This window comes from Phaenicophaeus curvirostris, chromosome 12, assembly GCF_032191515.1.
Source record: "Phaenicophaeus curvirostris isolate KB17595 chromosome 12, BPBGC_Pcur_1.0, whole genome shotgun sequence".
Lineage (NCBI taxonomy): Eukaryota > Metazoa > Chordata > Aves > Cuculiformes > Cuculidae > Phaenicophaeus > Phaenicophaeus curvirostris.
Window position 1 is genome coordinate 3,190,148 of NC_091403.1, and position 21,082 is coordinate 3,211,229.

Below are 21,082 nucleotides of genomic sequence, written 5' to 3' on the forward strand. Positions count from 1 at the left end.
GGAGAGTGATTCTAAGCCTCAGTTAAATAAGGACAGACAAATTCTGCTAGGAATTTTAGTATTTTCAATCAGATTCTTAAAGTGCTTATGTGAGCATACATTTTTAAGTTGTTTCCTTTCCTTACGCAGAGTATTTCAGCATTAATTACTTCCGTGTACCTTTCAGAAGATGAAGCTTTAGATTTACTCTTCAGGGCTAAGTATTTCTCTCTGCAGACACCACACAACAAATAGTAAGGGTTTCCGCTTCCACATTCACCACCAAACCATCCATCTACATAAGAACCATTGCTACGATAGCCCTGGCGATTTGCACTGCGACCACAGCCCGGGTGGTTTCTTTTCATGTGTTGATTGAAGCTGACAACACTGGATTCACACAGCTCACAAACCACTACTTCTTCTCTGTCTTCAGATTCACAAACATGCTGCACGGTAAGATTTTCAGATGTTATTTGTACATAATAAGTATCTTCAAATTAGATATAAAATAGGACAATATTGTTAAGTGGATGTTCTTGTTCATTTCTGTTATACACACAGAGCGATAATTATGCCGTTAACTTGCATAAAAGCAAAGCAGAAATAGACAATTTTGACATAATGAAGGGCAGACCATCTCAGAAGAGAAAAAACATTTGGAAGTGAAGTTTCAGAGGAGATTTTCCTATTTCATTTCAGATCTGACTCAATATTCTTGACAATATTAACTTATATGTAACTCTGCTTAGTTCACATTCAATGCTGTCTTTAAGTTATCTGGTTTTCTTCAGAACTTGACAAGACTAGATCCAACAAAGGAAAAAGAATCCATTTTTTTCAGTCCACCTTTATACGTACTGAGCAACAATAATTATCATTTGTGTCAACGAAGTCCGAGGTTTTGTCTGAATATCAAGTTCATTTTCTATAGTTACACTTCTGTCCTAAGTCAGTGAGTTCATTTTGATGTTCCAGTGAAACAAGCTCTCTGAAAAATTTGATATGTGTACTGAAACTTGTTTCTGTATCAGTCAGGTAACACTGCAATTAGGAGACAAAAGCTTAGTCTTGTGTGTTGCTTGTCTAATTCTGCACAGATAATCTGAAGATTAAGAAGATGTTGTCATTGTATTTCTTTTCTACCTCAAAATAAGTTTTTGGTGGGCTAAACAACAACTGAGTGAGCTCTGCAACCATACCCTTCCCAGAGGATGAAAAATGGCATGACTAAATTAAGAAAAATCGATTTAAGAGCAAATTATGTTGCCACAGAAATTATTATGAAAATTATCATTGTTATTATCACTTGTTATTTTAAATAGAACAAACATTTGCAACAGTGTTTGTTACCCTACCCAGGTAAGCAACCTGGAACGCCCTGATTACTAAGTTGGGCAGCCTGATCTAGTGGGAGGTGTCCCTGCCCATCGCAGGGTGGTTGGAAATAGATGATCTTCAGGGTCTCTTCCAACTCAAACTGTTCTATGATTTTATGACTCTATAGCAGTTCAGTTGTCATCTTTCAGAGGAAGGAGAAGAAAAACTATGTCCATGTTGAAGTGCAGGGCAAGAAACATAAGAAAGCGATATTCTTAATACAGTGAAGCTACAGAATACAAGATTTTAAGCATGTGTATGTTTCTTTAAATTTAAGAACATGAACATGCAAAAAGCAGTAAGTTAAAGCAGCCCCCGCTGCAGTCACACACACCCAGGTAGGCCAATCCAATACCTCTGGGATCCACATTCCCAGAATATCATTATCACTAGCCAGGTCTTGCACAAACATAGCTTCCATCGCTTCATCGTCGAGATCAATTTCCAACTCCTCATCCAAGTTGAAGTCATAAAGTGCTCCTGGATCTTGCTGCAGAGATATCCCTTCTCTTCGACTCTGATTCCTGTGGGCCTGTACAGAGCGGTATAATCCCGCTCAAGAGAAAAAAAGAACATTCATTTTGCATGTCAAAAAAGATGGCTATGCTTTCAATTTCCTTTTGCTTTGTTTTCAACTCTTCTGGTAAACATAATCTACTTATTACCAACAATTAAGTTAAATATACGCTAATATACACATGTGAAGGAGTGGTTTGGTAACTTTCATGCTGCCTACCAACCCCCCTACTCTTCATATACTGAATAAGCAAAGACCTTGGAAGTCTCTCAGTACACTTACCAGCACGTGCTAGCAATGTTCGGGCAGCTAAATCAAATTTGTGTCTTCTCGTTACAGCTGACCGACTTCTAGAAGGAGGTCCACTGGCAGAAGCTGCATTATCCACATGATCCATATTATCAGGGCTATAAAAATTTGTAATTTACAGGTAAATCAAACCAAGTTTTATATAGCCACATCCACTACATAAGGAAAAATACTAAGATCATATTTCAAGGAACACTTTTCCCCAGCTCTGTGCACAAACAGTACTGGAAATAAATGCACCACGTATACTTAATTTAATTGCATCTTTGCTTTTACTCATGTTGTAACAAAATTCAGAAGTGGCATTATAAAATTGTGTTCTGTCAGCAACAATGAGCTGAGATTTTCAGTTTCAGCAGAAGATTACAAGTAACTAGAAGAAAACTACATTTTACCTTTCACTAAAGCCTTCCTCCATTTCAGTGGCATCAGCAGAAGGTATATCACCCGGGGACTGTAAATAACAATGATCACCAGATTTTCCACCACTTCCAGAGACTATTGTCCCATGCCGCGAATCTGCAGTCCCTTCTGACTGGGGCTCTTCATCATCTTCATTTCCAGGGTGCTCTATCATCCACATGGCCAGCACTGTGATATTCTGTGCATCTGCTTCTCCTCTGGCACCTGAAAGCAGGAAAACATCACTTCAGAATTGTAGTAAAATACATCACTGACAGCAATTTTTTTCCCCCCATTAAAAGGATATAGAACTTAAAAATTAGGTATTCCATTGGAAAAAAGTGTTTCATATTTATCTAGTTTTTCAGTTTAAATTGATACTATAGTTACAGATTACCTGTTGCTTCCATAGCTTTTGCAATTTGCCTGAGAGAGAAGCCCATTTCTAACAACGGAACAGCAATTGCAGGAGGAGGAGGGGATGTTGAAAGTCGGCTGCTTGGATCAGATAAAGCTTAAAAGACAGAAAACATTAAATGTAAAGCGCATAAATCTTTATTTAAGGCTACTCTACAAGACCTTACTTTGATATATTAACTTTAAATAAGGGAATAATTGCTCCTAACAACATTCTTCTCTACTACTTTCCACAAATAAGATACTTTCTGTAATGAAACTACATGATCACTCTTATTGGTAACATATACATATTATGTAAGCTTTTGTTTAATCAAGGAGGATACTGATGATATTCAAAGAACTATTTCTTTTCAGATATTTCTAAGTAGTTTATTTCCATTTAAAAACGTATCAGATTATATTTATATTTAGGTAGACTAGACAAAGTTATCCTGTGCAAACCATCGGAATTGCCAAACGTTATGCGACCACACCGACACACATTCCTCTGAAGGTACAGAAAGAAACTTCAGCTAAGCCGGTGACATGCCTGAAAAGTCTCTTTGCAGATGATGGCTATGTTTCTGTGCAGAGCGTCTTTCAAGGGACTCTGAAAAGGTCAGTTTCTACCCAAAAAGCAGCTTCCTCATCATTTGATCAATGAAGGCATAAACCACGTACTAACGAACACTGCGACAAAGACGGTATCATGACTAGAAGTAGGACTTTGTTTCTTAGCACCGAGTATGAAATCTGAAGAATATACTTTAACTCAGTCTCTTCTATTCATTTAATACTGAACACCTGCATATGGACTTGTATTTTTCTTTTTAGTATTATCTCTTCTGCATCACAATACTCATGGGTGCTCTTCAGAAGCTTGATTCTCATGTAACAATTTGCTCAGCCTCCTAGCAATACCCTCCTGTACGTTTGCTGGAGTAGAGGAAGTTTCTGTTTTGAGTCGGCCAGTGCAGGCAGTAATAAACTTCTATGAACATAAGCCTCCTTAAACAAGATTAACTGGAAGGAGCTACACTGGTGTATGTGTCAAAATACACCAGTTCTCGTTTTCTGCATGGTGTACCATCTAACAAAAGCTAGAAAATAAGTGCATTTAACAGTGGCAAACAACCAAGGAAACAAGCCCAAATCATATTAACATTTTGAAGTAATCACCAACTACACTACATTCTTGTTTTATAGATGTACTTTGTAATCCACTCCACAGCTTTTAAAAACTCATTTACTTTGCTTGATAAAGTCTACAGCTAGACAACCTACAGCTTTTTGTCCTAAGACAGTCATTAAAAGGTTTTCAACAATGCCTTGCATGTTAGGTTGCCTTAAAAAAAAATCCCGTTGGTTTTCAACGTCTTAAAAAACGACACTGAACTTCTGCGAATTTACTAACTTGTCCACATTTCTACCTATACTGACTAGAAGTTTACCTGTACGATTGGCAGGTCTCACAGACTGGGAATCAGGAGAAGTCAAACTCTGTCTCCTTCCAACTTCATCTGAGGGAGATGTTGGTAAAGAAGATATCGGAGGAGTCTGAGCACGTCGCGCTGGAAGTACAGTTGTAGTAGGGTAACTGGAGAACATTTGCCTTTAAAAAAGGACAATACACATTTCTATTACAATGAGCTATGCTGAGAAACGTCTAACACATGAAATACATCAAAACAGAGTGCGCCTGGCAAGTCACACTTCACAGCAATTGAGTTTTGCACAGGGTAAAGCACAACACATACACTGGGGCAGGCAGAAAAAACCTGTCAAAATAGTTCATTCCTACCACCTCTGCCTGGAATGTTAAATTCTCGGATATGCACCCCAAAAAAGCTCTCACAGACCAAGAGCTGTCCTAGGAGACAGAAGAGAAGTAAACACCCTTCCCATTTTCCAACTTTGCTCAGAACTCAGCCTGACTGAAACATCAGGTGAGTATATTAGTACATTACTTTCACTGCCCTGGTAACACAACAGTGCTGTGACTTTTGTCAAACTACACAGGCAAAACCTCTAAGAACACAGGTCAGATACATGAACAAAATTAATAAACTTAGCATATGACTATTTAATGTAAAGCAGATTTCTTTCTACGTCACAAGTAGCCTCTACAGATTAACTAGCTTCGTCAAACTTTCATTTCAGTATGTGAGGGTAGGATGAAACAAGATCTTAGCTTGCAAGATGTTACCTATAAACTAACAGCTACTCTAGTTTAAGAACTAACACTTATTTGTTAAAAATAGAGAATTTCAGAGATTTGTCGTTTAAACTATACCCAATAAACGTGAAAACTGACAGACAATGTAAGGAAGGTATTTTCTCCTGTCTTGAAGAATTGATACGTTACATGAATACACAGTGCATATTAAAATATTAACACCTTTTTATTTCTACATGACCTGCAAGGCAAAGTAATGAATTAAATTCTGCCCTCTGGAAAGGCAGTTCTTGACAGTAAATACAAACATTAACCTCTTTTAAAGGCTTATACTGCTAAAGCCATATATTGCTTACCACACAAGTTCCCTACATCCAGAAAATATGCTGAAAATAAAGTTATTTTACCTCAGAAGATTGAGAGGCATAACACCAGGCGATTCTGAAGCTGGAACTGTCTCAGTATCAGTTACTGGAGTAGTAGCTGTGGTCGTATCCTCCAGAGAGCTGCTCATGAACGATGTCGTGCTGGATGCAGAAGGGCTGGTTGTAACTGGTGTTTGGGCTTGCTGAGACTGATCACCTTCTTCTACTTGCTGATCTACTTCTGCAACAGAAAAAAAAGATGTTACAGGAACATTAATATAATTGTGTAGAGCAAAACAGTAGCTGTGGCTAAACTTTCAAAAATAACTATCATTATTCAAAACTGTCCCCCAAAAAAGGTGTGTGCAGAAATGCACATCGAATACTTCTATCAGTAACTCACTGACTTATTTACAGGCTCCTGCTGTTGTCATACCAGTACAAGGTAAACAGCAAAGAAGTCTTTCCAGATGATAACAGAAGCCACTTACTTGGTTCAGTCTTATGATATTTAGAGATTTAGATTTACGACTGTAACAGCTAGGATTATTCTCTTACGCAAAAGGAAAGAAGTCGCAGACATGAAAATAGAGCTGATTGTAAAGCTACTTTTAACTCGGGCATATAACGAATTTTTGAAGGGTTTTTTTGGCTGCATTTCATAACACAGTAAAGAACCAGATAGTACAGCAATTAGCTTTAATATTTTAGATACTTTTCTTTGTTTAAACTGATCTAAAAGATTTCCCTGAAAATATGGAACGTAACACACGTATTTTTAAGAAGAAAAGGAATTAGAAACATCATCTCTTCAACTTCTGTTACTGCAGTGCCAAATAGCTCAAGAGAAACCTCAGAAAATAAAATTCTGCAACTGATCTAGAAATTTTCAGATGGAAACACATGTTATTTATACCCTAAACATCCAGACGCTCAACATCATCTGTTAACACGACTGCCTACAACCACATTTAACAATAGTGAACTTTAAGATACTTATATTGCACACAAATCCTTTTGACAAGTATACACAGAACACATTTTAAAAGTATTAAAGCCAACCTGGAAATTCCTATATTTCTGGTTAACTGGAATGCATTCAATTTTTACTAAAATAAGGAACTGGGGAAAAGGTAAAGAGTCTGCATTACACCACAAATGAGCAAAATATCTTTGTCAAACTTCTCCATCCAGTTAAGATTCCTCTGAAGCCTAACACTACAAAATTGCAAGCTCGTTATCATTGCTACTGTTAGTTTTAATAGAAACAAAAAAAATTTAACCTAGCACTATACTTGCATAATTTTGAAAATGTACCTTGTTTAAGTCTGCCACCAAACTGATCCTCCAGCAGCCCGTGAACCACTAATTTGTAGATCATGGCTTGTGCTCGTTCCAGATCTGCCAGTCCTAGTGCTCTTTTAATCGGTGAACGCATGACTGCCCGTTTCACCATGTGGCGCATAAGGAACTGGAGGGCAGCACGCATTTCAACATCTTCATGAACAACCGGAGAACTAGCACAGTCAGAGTTGTGACCATTTTCTGCCAAGACTTTTGGTATTAACAGTAGCTCAGCGTATTTGCTACAACTAAGAAGAACACTAAGTGACTTCATAGCACCAAGATAAAGATAAGATAGTTGTACTGCTCTGATTTCTGACTGCACAACATCATGATTTCTCGGAGTATGGTCATGATTCTTTTTTCTTCCTTCAGCAGGTTGGTGTTGGGATTCCATACCTAGTGTTGATGGTTCTAAAGAAAAGGAAGCAATTTCATTTTCTGACTTAGAGCTCATAGCACTATGTCCTTTGTTATCATCAGCACTTTGTCCTAACCGGGTATCCGATGCTACATCACTCTCCGTTTTCTGGTCCATTTCCCCTTTGTCTTCAGATTCATGTCTGTGTTTTTTCTCATGTCTCTTCGTGCTTTGCTTTCCCATATCTTCATGGATGCCAGTCAGATAGGTAAGGTCCAGCAACACAGTAGCTGTCAGCCCACGAAATCTTGCAACGTCAAAAGGCAGTGGTTCGCAGGGCTCCAGATTATACAATGGAGTATCACTAGGCGACCAAAAAGTTGGGAAGCTTTAATAAAGATCAGAATGACACAGGAAAAAGCAAGTGAGGGATAGACAGGAGGAAAGCACAGGAAATAATGTAGGCAAAGTAAGATGTAAAATATATTTAATAAAATAAGCAAACCAATTCTAAAAATTAAATGTAAACGGGAAAATGAGGTTATGATCAGAAAATGGGGAAATAGGGCATCAGCGCAAAGGCAGCAAAGCATGCACAGATTTTCAACAAGCATTAAAACCCAGAAGTATCATAAAAACTATCAATTCTGTGCTGACAGAAGTCTCTGCTATATTAGTTAGAAATACGTAACAGACTTCTATGAATAAAAAACTACCTTAAGCCAAATATTATCATCATATCTGAACTGAATTTCTGAATCAGTATAAAAGCTTAGAAAGGAAACATTTTTCATCTTAAGAAAAGCTTTCATTGACCTCACATCCCTGCTAAACTACCCATCACAAGGGGCACACTACTAATAGCTTATGATAATTCTGTCTTTGATTATGTCAGGAGAGATTATCTAGAGTGGAGAGTGACTTAAAAAGCAAAGGTCAGAAAACCCAACAGCCACACATAACATATGTCTGCCTATGTGTCCATCCATACTCAGTGACAACTTTTGTAATGTTTAAGACTGCCACACCTGACCGATTTGCACTCTAAGCAGAACACAAATTCACCAGCCTGTATTTCCATACATCTTGCATTTTCCACACATCCAGCAGATAAAGGACTTCTAAATCTTCCTTTTATTATCCCAAAATGTTTTCCCATCTTACAATGTAAACTTCTACCTAAAAACGAAAGCAAGCTTTTGCCTGATTTTGATTAAGAAGGTACATTCTGAACTTAATTCAATGCAGTATCAAGAGCTTGCCTATGTTCAAGTGCTGCACAGCTTCATTCAAATAACATTTCAAATTATCTGAAGGACATGCTTACTTTGGCTACACTGCCACAAGCGGATACTTGGAAGAATTTATAACTCACTAAATTTGCCAATCAATTGCACTTCAATATATTTAAAGTGACAATAGCCTTTGCATAAAGACAAAATAGGTGTAAAGCTGAAACAGCTCTAAGATGTGAACTGACCTCGGTTGTTTCAGAATGTAACTGTAACCAGAGGCAAAGTAAATAATTACTGCTCAATTTCTCTAGAAGATTACAGTTCAACTCTAGCCAGGAATTGTTTTAAGAAATTTAGTGAATCAAGTCTTTTCCACACACAAACACAATTCCTGTGAGAGCACCAGAGAAGGCACAAGCTTCATTTCAGAGTTTACTGAGGATTTCCAAGCACAAAATACCCCTAGACTGTGAAAAGTGTTGGAAATGAGCATACCTGATAGTAATCTCTGCTTCATCCCACTGGACCTTGGCAGACGTACTGCCTTCCTTCACTACTCCAAGCAAGGTGGCATGACGTCCAGTCTGTTTGTGTACACATCGACCTCCAACTCGAAGACCCGCATCAACGCCACCGATTACTGCTAGAACAGGCCACACTTCCGCACAAAGCATCTTCAGCTGCAGTTCTGAAAGGTCAGCCAGACCATGCCTACTATGTTTGCTTTTCTCCTCCTCTTTATTTTCTTTCTCCTCTCTAACCTCATTCTCTTCTCGACTCTGAATTGAGCGACTTTTCTTCAGCTTCTGGCCGGCTTCTTTAAGACATGCTTTGATTTTATTCAGTCTTTCCATCATTTTTTTATTAATGCAGTGTGTCCAGCGGTCTGTGCGATGAAGGATACGAATGAGTTGGATAGTGGCTTCTGCCAGCACTGCAGCAACGGGACTACAGATGGGGTCACCAGGTAGCAAATCTCTCGGTGTACCACGCATTTGCATATCACAGATTTTCACCTAAGTGTTTAAAGAGAAATGTTTATAAGTTGTCTTCTCAACACAAAGAAGCTCATTTTATAAATACAGGAGTGTCCTACTGAAAAAAAACCCCAAAACACTAGCATTTTCTTTATTTGCTTGGGCTCCCTAGGAAATCCACCTTAACAATGATCAAAACCTACGTCCCTTCAAACTCAAGGGTCTTGAAATTACAACAATTCATAGTTTCTCACACAAGACCATCTGGAATTCCTATTACTACATTCTCCCCAGTTTCTGGGGAATGCAATTTTGTGTGTAGAATGTTAAGTCTGTAAATTCTAAATTACAAAATACATTTAAAATTTACATTAGAGAGCACAATATAGAAATTTATGAAAAGTCTAGCTGGTGTACAAGTAATGTAGTGCTCTGTATGTCATAAACCAAAACGCTGACATTCTCAGCACTTGTTAGCTATCACCCTCGCCCCTCCTAAAAAACAACACCCATATCACAGACACAGAGAAGAGAAGGGAAAGGATAAGCTTATGCATTGTTGAGGGTTAACCCTGGTAAGGCAGCTAAGCCCCATGTAGCAACTTGATCACTCCACCTAGCAGGATAGGGGAGAGAATCAGAAGGGCAAGTGAGACAAGGTAAAGAAAGTTTCATAAATAAAAGAGAAATAAATAAGTAAAACAAAACCATGAAAAACACATGATGCAAAATGCAATTGCTCACCACCAGCTGACTGACGCCTAGACAGTCCCTGAGCAACAGAAGCTCCTGGCAAACTTCCCTACAGTTTTATTTCTGCGCATGATGTCCTATCATATGGAATACCCCTTCTGTCACTCCAAGTGAGCTGATCAGCTGCACTCCCCTCTTATCCACCCTCAACCTACTTGCTGGGAGAGGCACAGTGAGAAACTGAGAAAACCTGGATGCTGCGTAAACACTGTTCAGCAACACCTAAAACACTGTGCATTATCAACCCTGCTTTGGTCATAAATCCAAAATATAGCACCATATGGATTGTTATGAAGAATATTGACTATATCCCAGCCAAAGTGAGATGAACATTTAAAGTTACCTTTTCTCCTGGATTACTGCTATAGAACATGACACAAGGGTATAGCTCTGCTGCATCCACGTCTTCGAAAGCAAGTTTTGGCTCCTAGTTAAAAAACAAAAACAACCTTAGAACATCTTAACAATCAAAAATACAAAACATAACAAAGTTATATCTGTATTTTAATCCTTTCAAGTACTGAAACTGTCATGCCTAGCTTTATATAAAATATCCATGCCAAATCACTGTTGCAAAAAACACCAAAAGAACAATTAATGTTAATTACCTCTCCATTTTTACCAAAGGAAATAGTTCTTGCTTCCATATCTAGCACACACGTGATGAAATCTCCTTGGGTAAAGCTGGACAGAGTCAAAGTTTGTTCTCCATTGTGATAAAGGTTACCACTATAGGCTCTATACAGCCACATATCTGAGGTAGTGCGATGGTTAAAATCATGTACTGGCCACCGAGAAACTCCCACACATGTGCCTTCATTGCCTCGATTCTCCTTCACAATATAGAACTAGCAGGCAAAACAAAACAGGGCAAGAACACAAGAATATACATTTTAACACACACAAAAAAAAGTAGCTGTTGTTTATAAATCATAATGTGTATGTATATATATATTTCCAAAACAAAGTAAGAACAGTTAAGAAATGCAGTTCTACGCAACCTACCTTCCACTGGTAACACCCAGATGTAACTCCAGTGGATGCTAAGCCATATCCTTTACCTCCGCTTCCATGAGTTAGAATCTGCCCATTCTCTACTATACAGCATTGAGCTTTCTCAGGGTCAAAAGATACTTCCTGTATGGGAAGATTCTCATCTTCATCTTCAGACTCTCCTTGCTTCTATCAGAGACAGGACAAAATGTTGTGATAAATGTAACCCAGCAGCACTCCGTTCAAAGAGAGAGTTAAAGCATTATTACCTGTAGCTTCATCTCTTGTTCTTTCTCCTTTATTTGAATCGCATGTTTAGCCTGGGCTATTGGAGTCTCCCACATGCAGTCAGACAGAAGCGAGAATAATCGTTCAACAACCTGGTGTATTAGAACATAATTCAGATAATTTTAAATCCATGACAAGGACAAAAAACCCCATTACATTGTTTTACTTTGCTTTATAGGTACAATTGTTGAAATATTTAGTGCTGTTAGATAAGCAAATATCTACACTGACATGTTCACCTGCTTTGGATTCTAAACAAACCTATGAAACACTTAAAAGCTTATAAAAAGATATAAATACCTGTGCCATTTGATCGTCTTCAACGCCAGATTCACAAGCAGGTAATACAGCTTCTAATACATGAAGTGCAAGAAGTCTAGTCCTCAAATTGCCAACCAAGGGAACTCCTAAAGATGGAATAACATGTTAATAATCTGGAAGTGATTTAGCATCAGGCACAAACCTATGATGCCAGCTGCACGCTACCATGCACAACTTCCCCAAGTGTAACTTGCGTACACCTACTGAAGTTAGAGTTGTGCACTATGAAATGCATATTCCAAGGGGAGATATTTTCAGAAACCACAATAGAACTGCAAATAACTGTTGAGCACATTTTGAAAGGATCATACCTGAGCAACACTTCTGAGAAGCGATGTTAAGAAGTACTTCTGTCCACTTTGGAGATGCCATTTTTGACTGAATTGCTTTAGAAGACACAACTCTACGTAGGAAAACAAGGAAGTCTCCCAAGTGCAATTCCGCTGCATGTTGCTTTCGGAGAGCAGCTAGGAAGTCAAAGTACAAGTTTTCCTTTATAAACCTACTTCTACAGTATCTACAAATAATTTTTAAAGTCAACATCAAAGGAGAGAAAAAATATCAAATTGAGGCAGACATTCACAGGTGGGTTTTGGATGTTGCCATTTTTGAGAACAGTGAGCTCAGAACAGAACACAGCCAGCTAACAGTCACGTAGCCGCGACTAGCATGGATCTGGAAAACTACAGCAACTCAAATAACACAGAGCGTGTTACGGATCAAGGTACTTTGGTATGCTAAGATCTATAAAAAACTGTACAGGAAATCACTGTATATATCTTATCACAACTGTAGCTATAGAACCACACTTCAGTATTTGCAAACTCTACATATTTTAATATTAATTATAGTCAAACTACCCAGAGACAGAAGCAACTACTTAAGAAGTAACTACTATGAAGAAAAGATAACAGAAAAGACTAGCAGTCCTTATTTCTGGCAACAAACTCTTCTGCAAGTAAAAATGAAATGATCAGTCATTACATGATGGTCTGTTTTGGGGGTGGCTGAAACTAGTCCGATATGGGGGTAAGCTCTTGCTTCCTTCTCACAGAAGCCACCCCTGCAGGCCCCTGCCACTATCAAAATTATGCCATGTAAATCCAATACATAGAATTATTCATAAACGTCCCTGTAATATAAAACGTAACCATGGGTTTCCAGTGAAGTTTTTGTTTTAAGGGGATTTTTGACGCAAAACACTATTTCCTCACACCCTGATTTATATTCCAAGGTAGTTTTAACTACTTGTGGAAAGAGAAGACCTTACATCCTATTTCTAATGAATTACCTTGTGAGTTCATCAGTCACTGCATTATTTATAAGCAACGACTGTTACAAGCACAACCTAAAACATACATACGCCTAAAACCAAGCCATAATTAAAAATTTCTTCAAACACACAATTTCCATGGAGACTCAAAATGCTCATTAAGGGACTGCAAATTACATGAAGATATTAATATTTCAGAAATTTTTTTCTTGCACATTTTTAATATGACAGGGTAGCATCAAACTCTTCTCATCCACTTAGCCAGCAAAAGTGATGCAAAGCAAATGCAACAATTTCCTGAATTAAGCTATATTTTTTTGCAGTTTGAAATTTAGATCATTAAATTCCTACGGCCAATTTTATGAAAAAGACTGCTACCAATAACATTTTTCAAGGAAAACAGTATTCTCCGCCTAATTCCAAATCAGATTCCAAACTCCTATTTTCAATCTGTTCCTATCTTTAAATTGACTTATGTATCAAGTCTATATTATTATTCGATGATTTTATTTAATCTAACTTACAGAATTAAGAATGACCCAACAATAATCAATACAACAGAGAGGGTGAGGGCCTCAGCGTTCAGTGGTCTCTTTTATTATGTTTTCTGCTATTTCAGAACTGTAATAGAAATTAGGTGCGATAATTACCTCTGAAGTCTCTCTTCTCATTATCTCCATTTGATTCTGCCTTTTTCGATTCTGCTTCAACTTCCTCGCTTTCCCCTTCTCCAAAGGAAGCCATAAGCATTACACCAGCTTGTGATAGCAAGTTCTTCAGCTGACTGCATAGTAAATCCAGCAAAGACTGAACCACCTTTGGGCTCAGTTTGTCAGCATAGGTCCTGTACATACACACAAGAAAGGAAATAAAGAGGTCAAGGGCTGATTCAAGAAACAACAACATAAAGACACAACTATAAACCCAATGCAACTGACAACTGGACCTAACAAAGCACCAATTCTAATTCATTCTACTGCAGCAGGTTGCTTTTCCTCATCTTCCACCATATGGTTGGCAGATTATTCCTATTTGAACTCTATTTTAGAAGACACTTTGAAACTGTCCCAATCTTCAGAATCAAAAGATACGTTTCCGGTTTAAAGGATACTGAAAAGCTTAATGATTAAGTTCTCTGAAAGGAAGGAAGCATTCCATACTTACCCTGTGGTGATAGCGAGGATCTGAAGTAGTCTTGTACTGGCTACTTTCAAAGCTGTGCTGAGCTGAGAAATGCCAGTTTTGGGCAGCAGCTGCAGTGGTTGTCCTAACATGGTGTCTGTGCCACACAACTGTGACAGCACATTTAGCAGACCAGTGGAGATGGCCAAGGAGACATCAACAGGTTGATAGTGCACACTTAGAGCAAAGACTGTTACCAACAGAAGACGCTGCTGTGCTTCTAAGATTACAAAAAAAGTTATTTTTAATTAATAGGCTGTTTTGATGTAGGTGTTCTAAGGCTAAATCTTAAAACAGAAACTTCTCTCTAGGGTAAGGATAACCAGATGAAATACTTCATTTTCTACTTGTAATACAAGTTGCTTCTCAAGAAATTTATTTCAATTTCATTTTAATTGTAAGTGAAACCACAAAACGATTCAGGTAAGATTGCCCATTAGGCTGTACCAACAAACTAAATTATATAAACCTCTTCTGTACCAAAGCTCTCAGTGCCTGTGCAAAGGCACAAAGAGGTGTAGAGTTCCAGCTACCCCTTAAGGATAGAAACACACAGCAACGTCTGGGTAGAGGACCAGGAGAAAGGGCTTCCAAACCAGGCAATATGTCCTATTCTTTTGGGTTTAAAGGTAGTTCACTTGCATTGAACATAAAATGACTGGAGATTTTCCATCTCTTCTGAAAATTGCTTATCCCTGAAAAAGCTAAATACTATTTTGAAGTGCCAAACACATGGGTGACCGTGGAAGACTGTGGTATGTGGAATAGAAAAGCTGACAATACTTGAAAATCTTAAAATAAAAAGGGTTAACGCTTGAAGAAAATTAAGACAGAAAAAGGTTAAAATGCTTCTCGCTCTTGGGAAAAGAAATCAGACAGATACTTCAGCAAATTCTGGTCACAAACACCAAAAACTGCTTTCTGAAACATGTACATTGCTGTACTGAATATCAGAGGACATATTTTGCAAATCTGGTCCTCACTTACCTATGTGATGTTTATTAGCTTGCAGAGCTCTTTCTAGCGTAGCAGATAACTGCTGGTAAATTTTGTGTACAGCCACTTGTATTTCAATCTGAATACTTCTCTTAGCTGCTCTGATACCATCCTGGGTCAAACAAATAAATATCGTAAGGAATGAAAACACTTTTACCACCAGGTTACTGCAACAGCAGAAGCTAATGTTAAAGCTCATACCTGGTAGTGATGCAACCTTACACTCTCTCCTTTGGTACCTGCGTGTCCCACAGTGCCCAAACCGAAGCAGCCAGCAAGGAATTGGAGTCTTACAGAAGTAAGCAATGAAGACGACTGAAATCCTGGTACTTGACGACTTCCCATTAATGGCACACTGCCTTTTTCTTCCATCCCCGACAGAAGCACTAAAATCTGATGAAGCGCTTCCAGACGAAGCTACAAATAAAGGCAGGCAAGAGACAAGATGAAGAAAGTAGCAAGTATCCTTAGAAATCAGAATTAGATCATCTTTAACTATATGCAAGAATAAATGAGGTGGCTGTTTTCTCATCAATATTACTTATTTTTTATAAAAGGGAATATTTTTTAGAGTTTATGTAAATACTAGTTACGATATTTTAACAGAAAAGAGAGGGAGAATTGATGGGAATGGTTAGTGATTGATGGGAATGGTTAGTGATTGATGGGAATGGTTGGACTCGATGGTCCGGTGGGTCTCTTCCAACCTGGTTGTTCTACGATTCTATGATTCTATGAATTTGGAAAATGTTTTGAAAAAATCCATTAAATGAGCATAACGTGTGAAGAATAAGAAAAGGAATTAAACTGAAACTTACCTCAGCCCTCAACTGCTGCTGCTCCATTGCAATTATTGACGCTTGTGGACTGGTAGACATACTTTCCTCTGGTTCCTTAAATCCTGGTGAGTTTCCCACATCTCCACTTACAAAGCTGACAACATTTTCAATCAAAGTATGAACTCCAAGGGATCTTGAGAGATCAAAATCGGACTCAACAAATGAGTAGGAGGAAGTGTACAACCAGTCTCTGCTGTGTTTCAGTCGAGCCCATGAGTCACTTAAAGGTTCCACTTGACTGTGCATTGCTCCTAAAGACATACATAATTAAGTCTTATAAATTCCAGTTCACCGGGCAACACATTTTGACAGTAGGTGAAGACTGCGCTGTTGCTATTCATACAGGTGGAGAATGGATATCCATGTTAATTAAACCATGCATTAAGCAACTTAGAGCAAAACAGTTGATTTCAATTTACAGCGATTTCCCTAAAGAAAAGGCTGTATTTCTTTTATGTTAAGCAGTATTGCAACACGCTGCCAAGTGAGAAAACAAAAAGATAAAAGCGACTCAAACTGCCCAGCTTTAAGCTAGAACACTGAATAAAAATGCTTTGCAGCTAAATGACAAAATAGTAAAGAAAATACTTGCTACAACAGCAATTGTGCATTTTGGATAGTTATTTTAAGGTCTAACCAAAAAACAAGAGCGTTTTTTTGTTTTAATCAAGCCACTATATATTTTATAGTTTTGAAAAAGCACTACATTATTTTGGATTAAATATTCAGAGAATTCATGATTGCAGAAGGGAACAGAAAACTCTTTATTTTAGACCATTTAGACTTTTATTTTAGAACATTTACTTTGATATGATTCAAGATAAATAGATAAGTGTATTTTAAATACTACCTACAGGTATTACATCTCTATCTCCGTCATGTGGCAATTTTACAAGTCTGTTTTCAAATACTTATTACGTCGGCATGTTATTATACTACCTGAAACTTTACTGTCAGTAATAAAAGTACTTCTTCAAGTGAGCTTCAGTCATCAATCTGCAGCACTGGAACCTATTTAGCACCATATATTTGATCTCATTTCCAAACGAGTTTTCCTAGTGCTCTATCCACAGTACAGATGAGTGCAATGTCACTGAAGTCACGCCTTCAGCAGCGGTTAACTGGCATGCATCAGTTAAATATACATATCAACACAGAAACTGGTATTGTATTGCTTTTGTATTGTTAGGTGGCTTGGAGCTATGCAAGTTATTACAAGAAGGCAGACTCCGCACAGAAGAACTTTCCGTCTGTATCAGTACATAACGTCTGGACACCCTACAGAGAATCCTAATGTATGCTTAAATTCACTTTGAAGTTCTAGCTTGAATTATCTTAAATGATCTACAAAGAATTTTTAAATATTAATGCCTCTTGTGCAGAAGGAGCTACAGATAACATTTGAAGAATCCCAACCCATTCGTAGTACTCATAGAAATCTATGTTAGAGCTTCAGTTTTTAACATCTGTCTGTAGGGCATTGGTCTCAAACATTAAACACAGACATTTTCGGGGAAAAGTCACACGAATTCATACAAATTCATCTGCTGAAAGCTTTCTTTTATCAGTGAGGCTGAGTTCCAATTGTAACAGCCGGATACCGGTTTCAGCACCTCCTTTGAACGCTGCCTATCTGCAGCAGCGCTGTAAGCAGCTGCTCAGAGCAACAAGGAAAGACAGACATATTGGGTTTTGAATTAAGGACAACTGTCCTAGCAACCATTCTACCCCATTCGCTTTTGGCGATAAAGGCAAAATGCTATTATTCTGTCATCCAATGGGTACTTGCAGGTCATAATTTGCACCTTTGCACAACTTCCAAATTCAAAATACTGTACAAGTTTGCTTTTCCTTTGTAAATTAGATAGTTAATCTCCACTCAGTTGCCAAAAAAATTAATTGTCAGGGCTATGAATTATGAAAACCTGTTCACATTCCATTTCCTTTTCTGTAAACGTCTTCATGTGCATTTGCATGGTATTCCTTACACTTGCTACTACACAGATTGCAATGGCTTCTGAAAGAACCACCACAGTATTTGCGTCTTATTAGGAATTTGACAAAAATATATGGACACAAATTGATTTTGGACAATACAAAGATTGAGTTTAAACATCACTTTTCAAAGTGTAAATTGATTTCCTAATTTCTGCTGCCTTATGCAATGCAGCAATATTACCTAGTTTACAGAAAACAATCTATTTAGTCACGTTTACTATTAAAGAATTTAAAGAAAATCTGTTACTTAATTTTAAAATTTATACCTGATGATGACATCTATAAAACAAAGTTACATGCTGAAGTGGCAGGTGAGAAACATTACATAAATAGGACACAGCAGACTAAAAGGGTGATAAAATACTCAGTTTCATGTGGAAAGGAGTTCCCTAGCATATGCACAGTGAACGGCGCCCAAGTGAGAGGATAAATGAAGTCTCAGATTCCCTACAGGAAGCACAGCTATGCCATTACCAAGTCCACAAGATGTTGCCTACATAGCAACAGCTATTTCAAAAGCCTCTTTTACACCCTACAATCTTTGAACGGCAGGAGAGCTTAAAGCACCCCAAAGCAGTATCAACTTTCCATCCTCTACCTGTCTCTCACTATGCTGTGTCACTACGAAGCACAGCACAGAATCAAAGAACTCGTAAAGAAACAAAAAGCAATTCCAAAGTCTTAAAGCATAAGCTTTAGGAGACCTTTGAAGAATTAACACAACATAGAAGAAAATTTACTTTTCATAGTTAACAAATTTTATAAGAAAAAAACCCCACTATATATTAATAAAAGCTTAAACTATTTCATACTTGAAAAATGATAAGGTCTTCATTTTAATATTAATTGTTCTTAAATATAAGAACAATTTAAAAATTGTTACAAATTAGGAGAAAACTCCAACAATTATGAGAAACAGATTAAATGTAAACCAAGAGAAGTTGTAAGTATAGAGTTTAATAACAAAGATGTCAAAAGCCAGAGCATACGCTTCAGAATTAAAAACGTTTAAGAATTAGTGCACACAAATCTAAAACAAAGTAATTTTTCCCTTGAAAACGTTAAATATCAGTTGAAGAACTAAAATTATGATTATATATTAAAGCTTAGCTTGATTTTGTGTAACATCAATTACACAGAATTGATTGCAGCTTAGCACTTCTATAAGCCTCTACAATCACATGAACAGAGCTGCACATAAGAATAAACTTTAAGCTTGCAGTAAAAAAAAAGTGTATTTGTCTTTATAAGCCAGCTTGTAGTAATGAATTTTCTAAATGAATGTGGCACAGCTGCAGTACACATTTCATAAAACATAAAACATGTAGGGAAGCTATAGAGACAAAAAAATAAACATGCCATCGGTTACTTGCTTGAAGCTCTTCTTTTTTCTGGGGCTCAACTGCCCAAAAAGGAGAAAATACACTACACCACACAAGAATCAGAAGACAAAAGCAGACATTTGAAACAGAAGGTAACATAAAATCTCTTCCTCATATTATCTTGACTTATAAGTGATCAGTCTCATCTCAATCCACACAACAATACATCAAGCAGCAAAGTTGGGGTAAAAAAAATATTTACTCTTTGTTTTGTGAATTTGTATAGACTAAGTAACACTCTAAATTCTCCACGTTCTTTCTAAAGTCTCCATCCTCACTTGCTTTGAAAGACCATCACAATTTTAGAAACTACAATAAATAGTTATAACCTAGCAAACGCTGTAACCATGCCATAAAGCAACAGAACTCAGCACAACAAACAGTAGGTAATAATTATTTGAAATTTTATTTTGATATACTCATTTTTAACGCCCTGAGTGCCATTAACTACTGTGTTTAACTGCAAACATATTTTAACTTAAGAAACACCAACATATTTATCAGATCAATATTCACTGGGTAAAAAAATAAAACTTACCCCGCTTTCTATGTGATGATGCCAAATCCAAATCAACATTTCGTCTTCCACTCTAGATTAAAAGATTAATAAAAGCCTCATTTATTTAGGTGAATATTTGTGGTGCATAATATTAGAGTAATTAAAATGCACCCTTCACCCATAAAAATGAGATAGTTAAGAACTACAGTAATTCAAATTGCTTTTTCAGCACCACTATTCTCTCAGAGATCTCTGTACTGAAAGACAGTACTAAATGTGTTTAAGATGTACTTCCAGCCTAAGTATTACACTGACAATCTCTAAATACAAGTTTACTTACCAATGAATAACCTTCCTCATCTGATTCTGGCTGAGATAAATCAGATTCACTTCTTGACTTAATTAGTCTGTAGCTTGAGTTTGCGTGGATTGAGCGACTTTCTGCAGTAAGACTTTCACTCCTGCTTCAGGTGCAGATACAGGTGTGCATGTGCACGCACACACAGAGAAAGAAAATACTGATATTAGGGAAAAGTTGATAGTCAAACTTTGCAGGTACAGTTTTATTTGGGAGCAGGTTACCAGAGAATATCACAAGAATAAACCAAAGAGGAAAAAAGTGCTCTGATGGCTTCAATTATTATGCTTATAAAGGTATTAGTAAACTTTTGTTCCTTCACTTTGACAACAACAGAGGCAGCCACCCACGCTTTAGGGACTAGATTTCCAAAAAGAGGTGAAAAGAATAAAAGGGTACTGAGTATATATTTCATCTCCCTCTGAACTCGCCATCAGTATCTTCATTTAAAATATCAGAACAGAGTTTCTGTACACTAGTACAGCAAGACTATGCTCAGTAGCAGTACCCGCTACACAATTCCTGTTATTTGCTGACACAGGCACACAAAGATCTCTAGAACAAAAGATTAAACGGGTCAAGTTTAGACTAAAACAGCGTTACCAAGAATATCTCAGGTTATTAAATTAAGATACATTATGTAGTATTCATACTATTTAAATCATACACTTCTCCAATTAAAAGAGGTACCTGGTTTTATTTTGTTATTCTCCTGTACCTAACAACAGTGCCTTGCATGTGCCAAAATATTAGGAA

At 37.3% G+C, this 21,082-nt stretch overlaps 1 protein-coding gene across 1 annotated transcript in view; it reads right to left on the bottom strand.

Moving 5' to 3' along the window:
* The window catches only part of HERC1 (HECT and RLD domain containing E3 ubiquitin protein ligase family member 1), a 62,047-nt gene that overhangs the window by 23,242 nt on the left and 17,723 nt on the right, over positions 1-21,082 (bottom strand). The window contains exons 23-44 of the mRNA XM_069867124.1: positions 20,309-20,429; positions 20,008-20,059; positions 16,069-16,340; positions 15,452-15,667; positions 15,242-15,362; positions 14,237-14,474; positions 13,723-13,916; positions 12,111-12,266; positions 11,779-11,885; positions 11,460-11,570; positions 11,203-11,379; positions 10,806-11,045; positions 10,541-10,624; positions 8,963-9,483; positions 6,845-7,620; positions 5,570-5,768; positions 4,438-4,598; positions 2,985-3,101; positions 2,581-2,812; positions 2,159-2,283; positions 1,694-1,914; positions 160-428 (exon numbers count right to left, since the gene is read on the bottom strand). Of these exons, the coding sequence (XP_069723225.1) occupies positions 160-428; positions 1,694-1,914; positions 2,159-2,283; positions 2,581-2,812; positions 2,985-3,101; positions 4,438-4,598; positions 5,570-5,768; positions 6,845-7,620; positions 8,963-9,483; positions 10,541-10,624; positions 10,806-11,045; positions 11,203-11,379; positions 11,460-11,570; positions 11,779-11,885; positions 12,111-12,266; positions 13,723-13,916; positions 14,237-14,474; positions 15,242-15,362; positions 15,452-15,667; positions 16,069-16,340; positions 20,008-20,059; positions 20,309-20,429 (4,710 nt within the window). The remainder of the gene's footprint in view (positions 1-159; positions 429-1,693; positions 1,915-2,158; positions 2,284-2,580; positions 2,813-2,984; positions 3,102-4,437; positions 4,599-5,569; positions 5,769-6,844; positions 7,621-8,962; positions 9,484-10,540; positions 10,625-10,805; positions 11,046-11,202; positions 11,380-11,459; positions 11,571-11,778; positions 11,886-12,110; positions 12,267-13,722; positions 13,917-14,236; positions 14,475-15,241; positions 15,363-15,451; positions 15,668-16,068; positions 16,341-20,007; positions 20,060-20,308; positions 20,430-21,082) is intronic.